Below are 16,035 nucleotides of genomic sequence, written 5' to 3' on the forward strand. Positions count from 1 at the left end.
GCACTCAGGGAGGCAGAGGCAGGCGGATTTCTAAGTTCAAGGCCAGCTTGGTCTACAGAGCGAGTTCCAGGACAGCCAGGGCTACAGAGAAACTCTGTCTCGAAAAAACAAAAAAAAACAAAAACAAAAACAAATCCCAGCAACAGGTTGCACGGTGGCTCAGAACCATCTGTAAGGAGATTCAACGCCCTCTTCTGGTGTGTCTGAAGACAGCTACAGTTTACTTAGATATAATAAATAAATAAATCTTTTTTAAAAAATTGAAAAGAATTGTTTTTATTTTTTTTACATTTTATCCCAGGGGTGGAGGGGCACCCCTGTAATCCCAGGGGTGGAGGTGCACCCCTGTAATCCCAGGGGTGGTGGCGCACCCCTGTAATCCCAGCACTTGGAAGCAGAGGCAGGTGGATCTCTGCGATCCAGGCCAACCTGGTCTCCAGAGTGAGTTCCAGGACAGCTGGGACTATACAGAGAAACCCTGTCCTGAACCCCCCCTGCCCCAACAAAAAAATTATGTGCGGTCTATATGTGTGTGCAGTGCCTGCAGAGTCCAGAAGAGGGTGTCAGACCACTTAGGGCTGAGTCCCAGGTGGTTATGAGGCACCCAACATGGTTCTGGGAGCAGAACTCTGGGCTTGTGCAAGAGCGGCAGGTGCTCCTAACCACTGAGCTGGCTCTCCCGGTCCCACTGTAATTTTTTTATAGGGAGAATTTGCTCCTGTGGAGTTGCTATAACAAAAGTCCTTAGCAATGAGCTCACCACATTGAACACAATGAGCTCACGATGAGCTCTAGCCAACCAGGTTTACTCTGTGGCTCATGGCCCATGACCTTGGAGTGCATAGGCTAGGAGAAAAACCTGTCAGGAAAGCTCCCATCTTTGGCTATGTAGCCCAGGATAGCCCCAAATCCCAAATCCTCCTGCCTCTGCCTCCTGAGTTCTGTGATCACCATGCCGTATCTCCATATCCAACTAAGAAAACAGATTTCCCAACTAACCTGAATGAGAGTATTGTAAGGGGTAAAATCAAGGTTTATAGGTACAGTTTTCCCTCTTTAGCAGACAGGGAAACTGAGGCCCTGTCTAAGCATGTCAGTGTGTCAGCTGTGTCTTGTGCCTTCCAGTCCACATACAGGCAGGTAAGTTGACCTCAAGCATGGCCTTTACCCTAATCCTGTGCTCCAGAGCCAATGCACTTCAGCAACTAATGACCCTTGACCTTTGACCTGCCACCTGTGTCTCCAATCATCTGCTGTCCTGGCCCAGATACTACCTTTCCCTTGGAGGGTGACCCTGTTCACAGCTCCCTGCTGCGCCCTGCATCCATGTATGTATATGTGTGTGTGTGTGTGTGTGTGTGTGTACATGTGAAGGCCAGATGTCACTCCTCAGGGACTGTCCACCCTCTCCCCCAACAGGCTTTCTCACTGAACTTGGAGAGTGCAGGCTAGACTGCCTGGGTATGAATCCCGGTGACCTGCTGTGTCCTGCTTCCCCTGAGCCCTGAGATTACAGCATGTGGGAACATTCCCAGCATTCTGTGAGGGTTCTGGGATACACCTCAGGTCCTCATGCATGCTCAGCGTGCGCTTGACCAACAGAGCCATCCCCCAGCCCCAGCCCCATGCATTCATTCTTGCACGTGGGTATGTGGCAGCCCAACTACGACATCATAGGATATGGAGGTCCTCATGACGTCAGGATCCATACTGGATAGCTTTTCCACCCTATTCACTGAGGCAGGCTCACTCAATCAATCCCAGAGCTCCCAATTGACTTGTCCCACTGGTGAGCCAGCTTCCTCTGGGGAATCCCTGTCTCTGCCTTCTGAGACTGGGATCCCACCCAACACACCCACCCAGCATTTGTCTTGCTTTCTGGGGATTCAAACTCAGATCTTCACTTTACACAGCAGGTACTTCAACGCTAAGGCATCTCCTTGCCCCAGCCCCAGCCCCAGCCCCAGCCCCAAACCCAGCCCCAGCCCCAGCCCCAGCCCCAGCCCCAGCCCCAGCCCCAGCCCCAGCCCCAGCCCCAACCCCAGCCCCAGCCCCAACCCCAGCCCCAGCCCCAGCCCCAGCCCCAGCCCCAGCCCCAGCCCCAGCCCCAGCCCCAACCCCAGCCCCAGCCCCAGCCCCAGCCCCAGCCCCAGCCCCAACCCCAGCCCCAGCCCCAGCCCCAGCCCCAGCCCCAGCCCCAGCCCCAGCCCCAACCCCAACCCCAGCCCCAGCCCCAGCCCCAGCCCCAACCCCAACCCCAACCCCAGCCCCAGCCCCAGCCCCAGCCCCAGCCCCAACCCCAGCCCCAGCCCCAGCCCCAGCCCCAGTCCCAACCGCAGCCCCAGCCCCAGCCCCAGCCCCAGCCCCAACCCCAGACCCAGACCCAGACCCAGACCCAGACCCAGACCCAGCCCCAACCCCAGCCCCAGCCCCAGCCCCAACCCCAGCCCCAGCCCCAGCCCCAGCCCCAGCCCCAGCCCCAGCCCCAACCCCAGCCCCAGCCCCAGCCCCACCTGCAGCCAGAGGGCTCTACTGGAAAACAGAGCCTGTCTCAACCTGTACAGAATAGAAAGAGATTAGAGGGCTAGCGGCTGCTCTCCTCCAACCGCCTGCCAGACCTTGATTTCTCAGCATCTCAGAACTTGGACTCCCTAAGGGATGTGGTGGTGTGTGGCCCCACCCTCCTGCTATCCCTTGGGGAGGGGAGTGGCTTTGTAAGTGCCCCTGAGGGGGTCCCCAAAGGACCACCCGCTTCATAAAACCTCTAGGTAGAACCATGCTGCTGGCGCATAGCTGGAATTACCACACTCAGGAGACTGAGGCAGGGGGATTGAAAAAAGACAAGAGCCAACCTCATAACAGTCAAACCCCTCTGGGTGTGGTCTGGTGTCTAACTGGCTTCTCTGGTCCTGAACACATCACCTCATGTCCTGTCACGGTCCGTTGCTGCAGGAAACAGAGTGCCCTGTGTGACCCCTGGGAAGGGCGTCTTGCGTGCGGCCAGCTTCCTATGGTCTCAGCCCAGTGCCTTCCCCTTGACTGGCTTAACCTGGGTTACATAGCTGCTTTCTGCAGCCTTGCCAATAAACTGCTGAACATGGGAGGGTCTGAGGGGCCCTTGCGTAAACCATCTTCAATTTCCCACTACCCTAAATGATAAAGAACAAACCCCGCCCCCCATCCTCACGAGGCTCACCCCTCTTCTTCCTGCTGCAGCTGTGACCACACATCTGGTCTCACCTGCCTCTCCCTGCTTGGCCATTCTGTCTCCCTTCAGCCTGCGTTCCTGGCCTCAAGGCCTTTGCCCAGGCGGCTTTCTCTGGCCTGGATTGTGTAAGCCACTCACTCATGTTGTCATATACCTTTTCTGTCCTCTTTAAGGTTCCCCACAAGTGTCTCACAGATCAGGGGTGCTCCATTGTATACTCAAACATCTCTCCAGCTGCCCACACCCGTGACTGAACACCCCAGGGTGGAGGCTTCACAGACTCCGGCTCACACCGTACTTTCCACACCTGGCCAGGACCGCGGGCTCCACACCTCAGAGGCAGTGCAATGGGTCACACGAACACTGTCACCTATCCAGTGAGAGGCAGGGCTCAGTGAAGCCCCCCCCCCCGCTCCGCAGCACGGGCCGGGGGGTTCTGAGGAATGTCTATTTATAAAATCAGGGAAGTCTGTAAATAGGCGTTGAAGTCTTTCCTTCACTAGGGTGGAGAGGAAGTTTGAGGTTTGCAAAAACAACCTCTGTGCCGGCTGACTGGCTCAGGTGGGGGGGTGAGTGACCAGGTTTACCCAGAGCAACGTTCCTCAGTCACCTCACCTGGGGCGGGTCAGGAGTCCTCTGCTCAGGGGCTGTATGGGCGATGACTTTCACAGGAATGAGGAGATGGAGAATCCTCTGCCATCCCAGACCATCCAGTCCCTCAGGAGCTCTAGACAGAGTCTCCCGAAACAACGCCAACATCCCTACTACATAGGTCCAAACATGCCTCACCAATGTCAAAAAACAGGCACAGAGAGGCCAAGAGACTTGCCAGAAGTCATACAGCTATGGAGAAACGGATCCCAACTGCGATCCAGGCTGCCCAGTGGCGTGTCCCTTGCTTCCTACATGACCCACCGAGAACGTGGCCCAGGCCTCCTGAAGCCCGTGCTGCCGCAGGCCTGTGGCAGAAGCTCTCCAGACAGAGGCGTGCTCTGACACATTAGCCCAGACAGGATCCTTCCTACCGTTCACGTCTCTATTCCGTTTCTAAAGGACCAATGGCGGCCTTGACTAAACAGGCAGGGGAAGCGCTCTGCTCCTTTCCTGACAGGACAAAGCTGCTCAGGGACAGGGAGTAGGATACAAAGCCTACGACCTCAGCCTGGCACCACAAGCTGGGCTGCTTCACAAAGCCAGAGAAACGGTGAGCTGTCCCTCTAGGAAGCCATCACCCAGAGACCAACATGCAGGTGAGGCTTCAGCCACAGAGTCCACCGAAGAAAGACTTCTGGCTCCTCTGTTGCCTTCTGGAAAGTGCCAAGGAACGCAAGGGAGTATGTGAACAGAAAGACGACACCCTCTCCGGCATCTAGTGTGTCTCTAACTGCTTGAAAGAAACTTCAACATGACAGACAGAGCAAAGGTTGCCCACAGAAACAATGTAGGTCCCCCTAAAGACACCTTGGCCATGAATGTCAAGGACAAGTGAGCTGTTGACTGAGGCTGGCACATGCGTGACTGTGAGCCTCCTGTATTAGCTTCTGCTCACACCCTCAGCCTAAGGAGAGCACTTCACATGGCTGGAGAGATGGCTCACCGGTTAAGAACACTGGCTGCTCTTCTAGAGGTTCTGAGTTCAATTCCACATGGTGGCTCACAACCATCTGCAATGAGATCTGATGCCCTTGGGACTGTGTCTGTCCTCCTGTCTGTCTGTCTACTTTTGTTTCAGTCTGGCTCATCCTGAAACTCTTCTCTAAGTCTCAGTCAAGGCTCTGGCTTTCCCTGAGTGCAGCGTCCAGACGGAGAAGAGGACCTCTCAGGGGCCGTGTCCCCGCAACAGCACTGACAGTTCCGCAGAGAGGCCAGCTGTATGTTGGAATGACTGGACCTTATGCACTCCAGGCAAACCTCCAGACCTGAGCCACACCCACATTACCACCTGGTATGTGGCAGTCAAAATCTCAAGAGCTCCTGGGTTCACCAGAAGTGTATCAAGACTGAGAACCTCCACCGAGTTGAACACCTCCAGAGGAAGTGAGCCAGCGGTGTGCCCCACCCTCACCTCTACACACCTGGCTTCCAAGCCTCACAGATGGGCCAGGAGTGTGTGTGTGTGTGTGTGTGTGAATGTGTGTGTGTCCATCTGTGGACTAAGGCTAGCAGGTGGACCACACCCCTTGCTTGTCCTGTCACGGACTTACCAGCCTTTGACAAGTGGCAACTCTCCCCAGGTACCCTGCATAATCCTCACCGCACCTCTGTAGGCTAATGCTATTGCTGCCCTTTCCCAGAACAAGAAACTGAGGGACAGGGAAAGGAAGAAGGAGAAAGAGACTCTAAAGAAATCAGTGTCCAGACAGGTGGTCAAGCCCGTCTCCACAGAATTAGTAGCTGCCCATCAGTTCTGTGCAGTGATACACACTCACTCGCTCCCTGAATATGCCTGTGTTTTTAAAACCTGGAAGGGCCAAGGGCCAGCAACATGGCTCAGCAGGTAAAGGCGATTGCCACCAAGCCCAGGGACCTGAGTTCAATCCCTGGTACCCACCTGTTGGAAGGAGAAAAAGGAGTCCCACAGGTTGTCCTCTGACAAATGCACCATGGTACAATATACGTGAGGGTATGTGCGCGCGCACACACACATATATGTATGTACAATTAAAGAAAAATCCAGGAGTCTGGACAAGTTCTCCTCCTGGCCCCATACCCTGATACAGGCTGGTGAGAGTCCTTTCACACCTTGTAATGCATCCCTGCAACTATCTGACTTTGTTCCAATCCCCAGAGCCATCTGGACTCCCTCCTTCAGCTGTGACTGCTTCCTCTGGGGACACACCTCTGTCTACCTTGGCATTCATGGTGACTAGTACAAAAGTAGGAGCAAACCAAACTGTCACCAGGGGCCAGAGTTTCCAGCACCCCACCACGTCTCTGGCCTCTCACCTCATGTTCCCCATGTCCCTGTAACCTAAGGCTGCAGACAATTTGTCATCTGACTTCATCCCTCTAGTTGTGGGTAGCAGACCCCTGCCTTGCTGGGGGTCCGAGCACCTTCCAGGAGAGCCCAGCAATCTTACCTCGTCCACCTGCTCTTATCTCTAAGTACCCACAGCACTAAGTCTGAGACCACGCCTTTGCACAGTGGGACATCCAGAAATCTTTGCCTGGCCTCTCTTTGCTTCGTTGAATGAGAACGATGACCTCAAACTCAATGTGTGACCGAGGACGATCTTGAATCTCTTAACCCTGACCCCTGCTTTACCGCCAAGTGTTTTGGATTACAGGTGTTCCCCCACCACACCCAGCCAGGCTCTGACCACACGGTTCTTAACACTAGAAGTGTCAGGGTTTGCCAGGCAAACCCTGAAAGAAACAAGAGTCTCCTCTCACAGTGGGAACCTCCAGACGCGATATACCTTTTGGTCCTGGGAAGTCATTTTCCTGTTGTCTCAGGATCCAACAATGAGTGAATCAGAGGCAGACTTGTCAACCTGCTGTCCTGAGGAGACCGCTCGGCAATCTGTCCTCACGGGTCCGTTTGAGCAGCGCCTGAAAATAAAGCCACAAAATGAGTGAGAAGAGATGGGCTGGGAAGATAGTCAAGTGATTAGCCATACTCATAAACACCTGCTTGGGTGCTGGACCCACTTCCGAGCGTTTGTGAGGAGCAGACAGTAGCCACAGAGAAACGGATCAAGAGGCGCACAGCAGAATACTACCCAGCCTGTAACACTAGCAGCACTACAGAGGGGGAGCAACTACAACGGGAAGACAGCTAGATTCACCATGTTGTATGCTGAGCTTGGCATGTGGTACCCCTGATGTAGTATCCCGGCTCTCAGGAGGCTGAGGCAGGAGCATGATGTGTTGAAAGCTAGCCTAGACTGCATCGTGAGGCCTGTCTCAAAATTAAAAATGAAATTTGGAGATAGCAAGATGGCTTAGTGGGAAAAAGTGCCCTCTGGCCTCCACTCATATGCCATGGCATGCAGGCAGGCAGACAGACAGACAGACAGACAGAAACACACACACACATACACACTAGCAGGCCTGGAGCTTGCTGTGTAGATTAGGCTGGTCTTGAACTCACAGAGATCCATCTGCCTCTGCCTCCTTAGTATAGAATTAGAGATGTGTATAACCCCCCCCCCCCAAATTTAAGATTTTTAAAGTTGTGTGTGTACATGTATGTGCATGCATATGTAATACATATTATATATGACTACATATATAATTATATATATGATTATATATATGATTACATATATGATTACATATATATATATATAATATTGTGTGAAAGATTTGTTTTTATTTTTAAAGTGTGTGTGTGTGTGTGATTAAGTATTCTCACAGGCCTGACAAAGGATCCCTTGCCCTGGAGTCCACGTGGTTGTGAGCTGCTCTGCGTGGGTGTCAGGACTCAACCTCAGGTCTTCTGCACTCTCTTTACCACTGAGCTACCTTTCCAGGCCCCTGGCCCCCTTTAAAGGAAATCTTTGGACAATGGTGAGTCTCTTCTTTCTCTTTGGTTCTGGAATGACTATGTGTGATTTTTTTTTTCAAAATTATTTTTAACATAGCTGACAGAGGCACATAGTAAAACTTTACACTAAGGAGAAAGATGTCTGCTGGTAAGTCTCCATCTTCCCTGCACTCCCTTCCCAGAAGCATCTACCCCACGCAGCCTTCTGTGGTTTTCTCCTTCACAGGACAGGCCTCTGCGTACACAAGGGCCTGTGCATACACAAGGGCCTGCGTGCTCACAGAAGGCCTGCTCACACTTTTTCACTTTTTTTTTTTCACCAATGGGAGCGACATGCTGTCTCTCAGAACCACTTATTTCCTCTTGGGGTGGAGTCCGTAGCCTATCAGTCTCCTAGAGCACCCGGGCCCTTTCCCCTTGAACCCAGGAATTTGTCACTTCATGTGGGCGCAGTGACTAAATTCAAGATTGTGTGACAGGAGGCGGCCCAGGTGGGCACACTGTAAGCAGGAGGGTCTGTCTGAGAAGCAGAGGGGCCAGCGAGAAGCAAACATGAAGAAGCCGGGAGGCGCGTCCATGCTGTGTGCCCCCTAGGAACTGCTCGTCAGACCCCACCGGGAGCCTCGGGAAGAAAGGCAGCCTTCAGGGCCTCCCCTTCTGCACCATGGAAGATGCTTTTAGGCTTCTGATCCACAGAACTGTGAGATCATGGCTGGGACTTTTTTAAAACCACCAAATGTATATATATAGTCCCTGCTACAAACCAGGGACACTCACCATCCCCAAGGGACCACGCTGTGGCAGTGAGCTCTAGGCAGAGGTGCTTGCTCTGCTATGATCCTCTGTGGGAATGCAGTGAGGTTACTGGGGGGGCACAATGGGGTTTCCCACCCCTTCCTATCCCAGAACCCCACCACCCACCATGCACCTTGCATCCAATGCGTTCGATGCATTCGTACCTATCCCCTTATGCAAGCCAGACTGACATGGGACATCTTTCTCAATCTCACTACATGTGATTTGGGGGATGGGGCGGGATACACATTCTCTAAATCTGGACCTTGGCAACCCCATGAGATTGGCTGTCAGGAGCCTGGAGGTCCTCTTGTCCCTACCTCACAGAACTGGGATTCTAGCCGTGTGGCGGCACCAACAGCTTTTTATATATGCATACTCCAGCACAGGTGACTGTCAAGAGTGCCAGCAGCTTTGGTGGTGGCTCCTATATAGACGGGAGATGGGCTCAAATGCAACCATCACTACTGCAGGCAAAGAACCGAAGGACCGACAAGATTCATGTAGCTGGTAGGGGCGCGCTTGCTGAACCCAGGACCCACATGGCAGAAGGAGAAAATTGGCTCTGGCAAGCTGTCTTCTGACCTCCGCAAGCACACTGTGACACACACACACACACACACACACACACACACACACACTGCAATTAAACAATCTACCAACCTACAGACACACGTGTCAAAGATTCCTTGATATTCCTTTTGTTTTCAAAGCAGAAACTAACTCATGTACAGAAAAACATTGGCTTGATCAACTGAGGACAGGCAGGGGGATTCTCACGCCTTCCCCAGTAAACTAACCCAACGAATAAAAATGGTAAAGCCCACTGCCTGGGTGGCTATGGAGAAACCTCACAGTGGCTAGAGAGACGTGACCTAGTCAGTCAGCTATCTGGTGACAGGGGCTTCCAAACAGCTGGCTACATCCTTGCCCTGACCACACCATTCCAGAAACCTTCCCAGAGCTCCCTAGCGACTGCGACTGCGACTGCGACTGCGTGGCAGCAGTGTGGGCAGCACAGAGGACGCTGTCACCAACGCCCCAATACCCGAACGGGAGAAGCTGAAGGCCACGCAATCAGGGAGGAAGGGCATGCTGGGGTCTGCAGGGCAGCAGTGGAGAAAGCAGACTGTTGAGCAAGCAGAACTGATAAGTGTGACCCAGGCCTGCGCTCGCTTTGCAAGCAGCAGAGCCAGAGCTGGCTGTGCCTTTCCTCCATGCTGTGCACTGTGCTGGGTTCAGGGACAGCAAAAGGGAAGAAGCCTGGAGATGACAGACACCGGAAGCACAGCCCACGGGGCCGAGGCCACACTCTGCCTGGTGGGGAAACGCAGAACAGAGCAAGGCGGAAAGCTAGGGAGTGGGCAGAGCGACGACAGGAGCAGGGCAGGAGATGTGAATTAAGAATATAATTGTGGTGCACAGCTTTAATCCCAGAACTACTCGGGAGGCACAGGGAGGCAATCTCTGTGAGACCAAGGCTAGCCTGGTCTACAGAGTGAATTCCAGGACAGCCAAGACTACATAGATAAAACCTATCTCAAAAACAGAAGGAGGCCGGGCGGTGGTGGCGCACGCCTGTAATCCCAGCACTTGGGAGGCAGAGGCAGAGGAGGCAGATTTCTGAGTTCGAGGCCAGCCTGGTCTACAGAGTGAGTTCCAGGACAGCCAGGGCAATACAGAGAAACCCTGTCTCGAAAAAAACCAAATCCAAAAAAAAAAAGAAGGAGGAGAAGGAGGAGAAGAAGGAGAAGAAGGAGGAGAAGAAGGAGAAGAAGGAGGAGAAGAAAAAGAAGAAGAAGAAGAAGAAAAAGAAGAAGAAAAAGAAGAAGAAGAAGGAGGAGGAGAAGAAAGAAAAAGAAGAAGAAGAAAAAGAAGAAGAAAAAGAAGAAGAAGAAGAAATAATAATAATAATAATTATTATTATTATTATTATTATCAGGTTGGGGGAGGTCTAGCAGGGCTCTCAGCTTGTGTGAAATACTGAGAAGTTCAGAGTCAAGAGTGAAAGCAGGAGCTTGATGGGGAGAACCAAAGAGGATGGGGCTCTGGGCTTGGGTGTAGTCATGGTGACACAGCATCCAGACCCGAGAGCTCTGTAGGCCAGGACTTGTGACTGGTCTAGATGGAGTGGGAGCTGGGAAGGAAGGATGAAGACACAAGCTACAGGCGGGAGAGCTGGGCAAGGAAGTCTAGGGACACAGTCCGGGCTTCTTCCTTCTTGCCAAACCCGGCCATGGAAGGGCTGTGGGCAGCCCAGCAGCTCTGGCATTGGGTAAGAGTCAGCCTAGAGATTTTCAAAACCCTGCCTTGAGCAGCCTTTCTGCCAGGGGAGTCTTGGAAGCAGAAGCTGCTTTCCCCAACCATGGCCTTACTCAAGAGACCTCAAGCTGCTGGTGGGCAGTCAGGAAATATTGCAAACCTCAGAGCATCCCCGCCAACCTGCTACGAAATGACAGAGCAGCAGAAATGCCCTCAGAGGGGCAAGGCTGAGCAGAGAGGAACACACTCTCCAGTCACCCTGTGCTAGGACCGGGGAGGGGGCGGGCAGAAGGATCGGTAGGCGTCCCCCGATCACCTCAGTATTCCTGGGAGGTAGTAGGTGCCATTCAGAATGCCACAGGGCAGAGGACATGGAGGCAGATTCCCACAGCTAAGGCACGTGGACTTAGAGCAGGGTGGGCACACTGCAGGCCTAGGTGCTGGGAAAGGGTGGGGGCTTCTGAAGGGCAGAAATGCACGCTGCTTCTCAGTCTTACAGTATAGAATAGCGGGGCCCAACCCATCCACCATTCTTATTCCTTGGTACCCCTGAACCCACAGATAGGGGTTCCAATGGTTTCCAGAAGACTCCGCTAAACTGGGTTTCTTCTTGCTGGGTCCTTCTTAGGTCCTGCTCGTAGGAGGCCAGCACTCCCTGCATCCCCTGCTGTCTCTCCCGGTGGCTGTGGCTGTGGGGCTCTGGGATGGGGAACAGGGCTAGGTCTTCACACCCACCTGCTAGTAGTTCACCTCTGCCTCCTTCGCGCAGCTGACTCTCTTCACCTGGAGGAGGGGGACACTGTTACTTCTCCACAAGTCGCACGGATGCTGGGTGTGGCAGAGCCATGGCTGGGGATCCAGGTAACACCCACCAGGAGGGGAGGTGCTTGTCAATGCCCAATTCCCCGGGGAGGATAGCGGGGTGGGCAGTCACAGTTCAAGAAGCAGCCAGGGCCTTGGTCACCCCGCGGTGCCCCCTGGCCTGGTCCTCCCCTCCCCGCACGCCAGAACGGACAAAGGAGCAGCGGGGAATCACGAGGATGGAGGGTGGCCAGGGCTTTCTTCCTCCCTCCCAGGCCCCGCAGCTGGCGAGTGTGCAGGGGCGGGGAGCAGATCGTGGCTGCCCTCAGCTCGAGAGACCACTGAAGTTGGAGGGAAGAGAGGCGCTCGCTCTGGCCTCCCCACCCCCCACCCCCAGCCCCATGCCCGGTACCTGGCAGCTAGCGGCTCAGCTCTGCTCTCCCAGGACAGAGACTCAGGCACACCCCTGCTCCGAAGAGCCCAGGGGGCGGGCCCATGTGTTTGGGGGTGTGGTGTGGCGGGAGTTTCTACAGCTGCCCTAACTTATGCTGCAAACTCAGAGGCCTAGGGAGGCACTAGTGTGCTCCCACACCACAAGGCCAACTCTGAAGCGGCTCTCAAATGACAAAGACCCGGGAATATGCACAGGGTTAGAACTCTCTTCCACTCCCCCCATCCTACCCAACCCCCACCCGGCCACCTCCCCCAAGCACCTCCTCCTCCCTCCCTCTTGCAAAGCTTACTGGAGGAGATGCACTCCCTAGCTGGATTCATGGGCCCAACGGATAGAGCAGCTTAAAGAGAAACTTTTTACTTGCCATGTTCCCAAGAAAGGACGGGCAGAAGAAATGTATCATGAGCTGGTGAAGGAATGACTGGACCCATGCTCTCTGGGCTGGGGAGAGAAACTCAGGAGGGTCACTGAGAGACATGTGTGTGTGTGTGTGTGTGTGTGTGTGTGTGTAAGGGACATGCAGGGAAGGAGTGGGCATCCTAGCATACCTATTCTGACTCACTGCAGCCCAGAAGCCCTGCTCCGTGTAAAGGGAGCCATACTTGAGATTCTTCAGAATGCCAGTCCTTCGTGACTGCTGTGTGTGAACCCCTAAAAGCCGGCTTCCTTAAAGTTCAATGACTTCAGCTTCAGTTCGGCCTGATTAAGCAGGTCATCTGTAACACTTGTCTCCTTGTAAGTGGAGACTTGTGGGCTAGCCTCCCTTCCAGATGCTCAGGGCCCAGCCCCCTTTGTGCGTGCGTAAGGCTGCATCTCCACAGGTTCTGGGATGCTGTGTGGCACTGTCTCTGGTCCACTGGTTTGTACCGCCTCGCCTCTCCTCCGTGCCGGGCACTAGCTAGGTTGTATGGTGGCGGGACTCCTCACAAGTGCTTTGGTATAATAGCCTCATGAAAGTCCCTAAGGTATCACCTGCTGCATTTTGAACGTCAGCCTTCTTGTGTTTCATCAAAAACTTATCTCTCGGGGCTGAGAGATGGCTCAACGGTTAGATCACTCACTGCTCTGGCAAAAGACCCAAGTTTGGGCGGGGCGGTGGTGGCACAGGCCTTTAAGTCTAGCGCTTGGGAGGCAGAGGCAGGTGGATTTCTGAGTTCGAGGCCAGCCTGGTCTACAGGGTGAGTTCCAGGACAGCCAGGGCTACACAGAGAAACCCTGTCTTGAAAAACTAAAAAAAAAAAAAAAAAAAAAAAAAAATTCCAAGTTTGGTTCCCAGCACCCACATGGCAGCTTACACCAACCAGGCCTCTGACGCCCTCTTCTGGCCTCCTCAGACAGTTGCATGCATGAGTGCACATATAGGTCAGTGCACAGGCACACGCAAAAAAATCAAAACTCTCCTCTCTCGGAGCCAGCTAGACAGGGTGAGACGGTTCCTCCTCGTGTCTGTAGGGTGAGGAAGGCTAGGGAGAAGGAACGGGAGTCCCTCCATCTAGTGAACCACCTCAAAGCTGTGGGCTGACATCAGCAGTGCATCCTGTCACAAGTTACAAACAATATAAGACAAGATGTGGCTTCAGCTACTAATCCTCAAGCTCTGGCTGTCTGGCTAACTCTCTGCTCTATGTACCTGTTCCGTTTAGTTTTCAACTTGACACAGCCTGGAATCACTTGGGAAGAGGGTCTCAGTGAAGGACTGGCGACGGTGGGTTGACCTGTAGGCATTGTCTTAAGACCCAGCCCACTGTGGGCGGCATCATTCCCTAGGCAGGCCTCTGTGCTGTCTGAGAGAGGAAAAGGCTCTCTAAGCAGGAATCACGAGTTATTCTCTCTCTGTCCTTGACTGTGGACATGGGCTTTAAGTTCCTGCCTTGATGTCCTCATTATAATAATGGACTCTAACGGGAATTGTGAGCTTTTTGTCAGGGTGTTTGTGACAGAAACAAAGATGAACCGAGGACACCATATAAATTAGTAACTGGTGTTGAAAGCCTGTGACCACCGCTACTTTAAACACTGTATAAGATCCTGGCAAGAAACAAGGAAGTTCAAAGACTGAAAAGCTATCATCTGAAGTCATCGTGAATCCAGAGCTGGGGAATCCCACAGACACGGCAGACAGATGCCTGGGCCTTTGATTGAGCAACTTCTGTCCCATAGAACTCCCACTCTAGTTTGTGGAAGGGTGAGGCCATCCCCTAATTGGCAAGACAGAACAGCTCAAAAAAATTAATTCAGGATCGCATTTCAAGGTAACCTTGTACACTGAGAGAAAAGCATTGCTCTGAAAAGAAGCCTCAGTTTGCAGAAAAGCCCTTCTGAGTTGTGTGGTTGGACGTACGCTGGCTTATTCCCAAGTACGAGGAAGTCCCTGTCGGGTTGTTCCCCCTTCACCCCACCCCCCACCGCATCCTTCACGCTTCTGCCCCAGCTTGTGTGAGAATCCACCACTGTCCACGTGTAGTGGTCCTCCCCTCCCTCCTCCTGAAGCTCAGTGGGTAAAGGGGCTTGCTGCCAAGCCTGATGATCTGAGTTCAAACCCCAGAACAACCACTCTCCTACAAATTACCCTCTAACTTCCACCCACATGCTGAGGCCCACCCACATACACATGCCCGTCACACACGTCCACAAATAATTATAGATACAAATTTTAAATTATAAACAGAATAACCAACCCTGGCTCTGCTTGTTGGGTTGGAGCTGGGGCGGATAATTGGGAGGGGAAATCCCAAGTGCAGGTCAGTCAGCAATGAGCTGTGGGGAGATAGGAAGGAACGGGTGTGGAGGGAGCAATTGGGTGACATCTGGGGGCTGGGTATGGAGGGCACTGTGATTGCCAGTGCTACCCCTGACCATGGGGAGTCAGGAGGGTCTGTGAGGTTCTGTGTGCAATCATGTGATCTGAACAGTCAATGGGCAGAAGTCGGGCAGGTAGTGTGTGTGTATGTGTGTGTGTGTGTGTGTGTGTGTGTGCACATGTGTGCGCGCGGAGGCCAGAGGTCAACCTTGGGTGTTGCCCAGGAGTCCTCCATATTGTCTTTTATGAAAGGGTCTCCCACGGGCCTGGATCTCCCAGTGACGCAAGGCAGCCTGGCTAACGAGGCCTGGGCACCTGCATGTTTCTGCCTCCCCAGAGCTGAGATCACAAACATGCCCTACGGCACCTGGATTCTCTTATATCACCACTGGGGACTGAACTCGGGTCCACAGGTTTTCATGGCCAGCATCTCTGCCAGCTGAACTATATACCCCAGCTCCTTTTATTGCTGTTATGGAGACATAACCTCATGTAACCCAGGCTGGCCTCAATTTCCTAAGGATGCCCTTGAACTCTCCATCCTCCTGCCTCTACCTCCCAAGGGCTACTGCGTCCCGCCCGGGCAGTGGGTCTGAGTCTGCAGCTGGGCTGAGGTGCGTGAGCATCCTTGGTGCACGGTTGGCCTGGCAGACATGGACTGGGCGCTCATCCCCAGGCTGAGCCTGGGGGGGTGGGGGGGGAAGGGGAGCCTGCGGGCAGAGAGGAGGCAGAGAGACAAGGAAAGGCCAAGGACACACAGGGCTCCGGAAGCCAGGACAGGCCATGTCCTGAGCCTCCCTGGGGTCTTCCTGACAGGGCTGGGCAGACGGCCCACGCAGAGGCAGAGGCCCCAGGTTCCCTGAGTCATGCCACCAGGTCCCTGCCTGGTTGTTCTGAGTCAGGATAGAGCAGGCTACCCTTGCTCTGTGGCAGGCTATCCTTCTGCCTCTGTGAATGACCCTGCTCCTGTTTCCAAGGCCTGGGGGCTGAGAGGGGCTCAGTCACTCTTCTACAAGGCCTGGCAGTTGCCTCCCTGCGGTTGGCTGAGGCTGCCCAATCCAGCCACGCTTAGACCTGCATTGGCTGTGGCTCTGCCGTCCCCCTTTCCGGTCTCTTTGGTGGAACGTTCGCATCCACGATGAGTCTTATTTAGTGAAACTGCTCAAGATAGAGAAAGCTTGGGGCTAGCCTGGGCTACTACAACAACAACACAATGGTTTGGCTGT

At 53.7% G+C, this 16,035-nt stretch overlaps 1 protein-coding gene across 3 annotated transcripts in view; it reads right to left on the bottom strand.

The window, feature by feature from the left end:
- Hvcn1 (hydrogen voltage gated channel 1) overlaps positions 1-12,058 on the bottom strand; it is a 33,360-nt gene extending 21,302 nt beyond the window's left edge. Inside the window, exons 1-3 of one of the 3 annotated variants that reach the window (XM_052168196.1) lie at positions 11,968-12,058; positions 11,490-11,537; positions 6,628-6,760 (exon numbers count right to left, since the gene is read on the bottom strand). In XM_052168196.1, coding sequence (XP_052024156.1) covers positions 6,628-6,648 — 21 coding nt within the window. In that variant the 5' untranslated portion in view covers positions 6,649-6,760; positions 11,490-11,537; positions 11,968-12,058. The other 2 variants (XM_052168197.1, XM_052168195.1) reach the window with 2 other exon arrangements.
- Between the last annotated feature and the right edge of the window lie 3,977 nt (positions 12,059-16,035).

This window comes from Apodemus sylvaticus, chromosome 22, assembly GCF_947179515.1.
Source record: "Apodemus sylvaticus chromosome 22, mApoSyl1.1, whole genome shotgun sequence".
In the NCBI taxonomy this organism is placed as follows: domain Eukaryota; kingdom Metazoa; phylum Chordata; class Mammalia; order Rodentia; family Muridae; genus Apodemus; species Apodemus sylvaticus.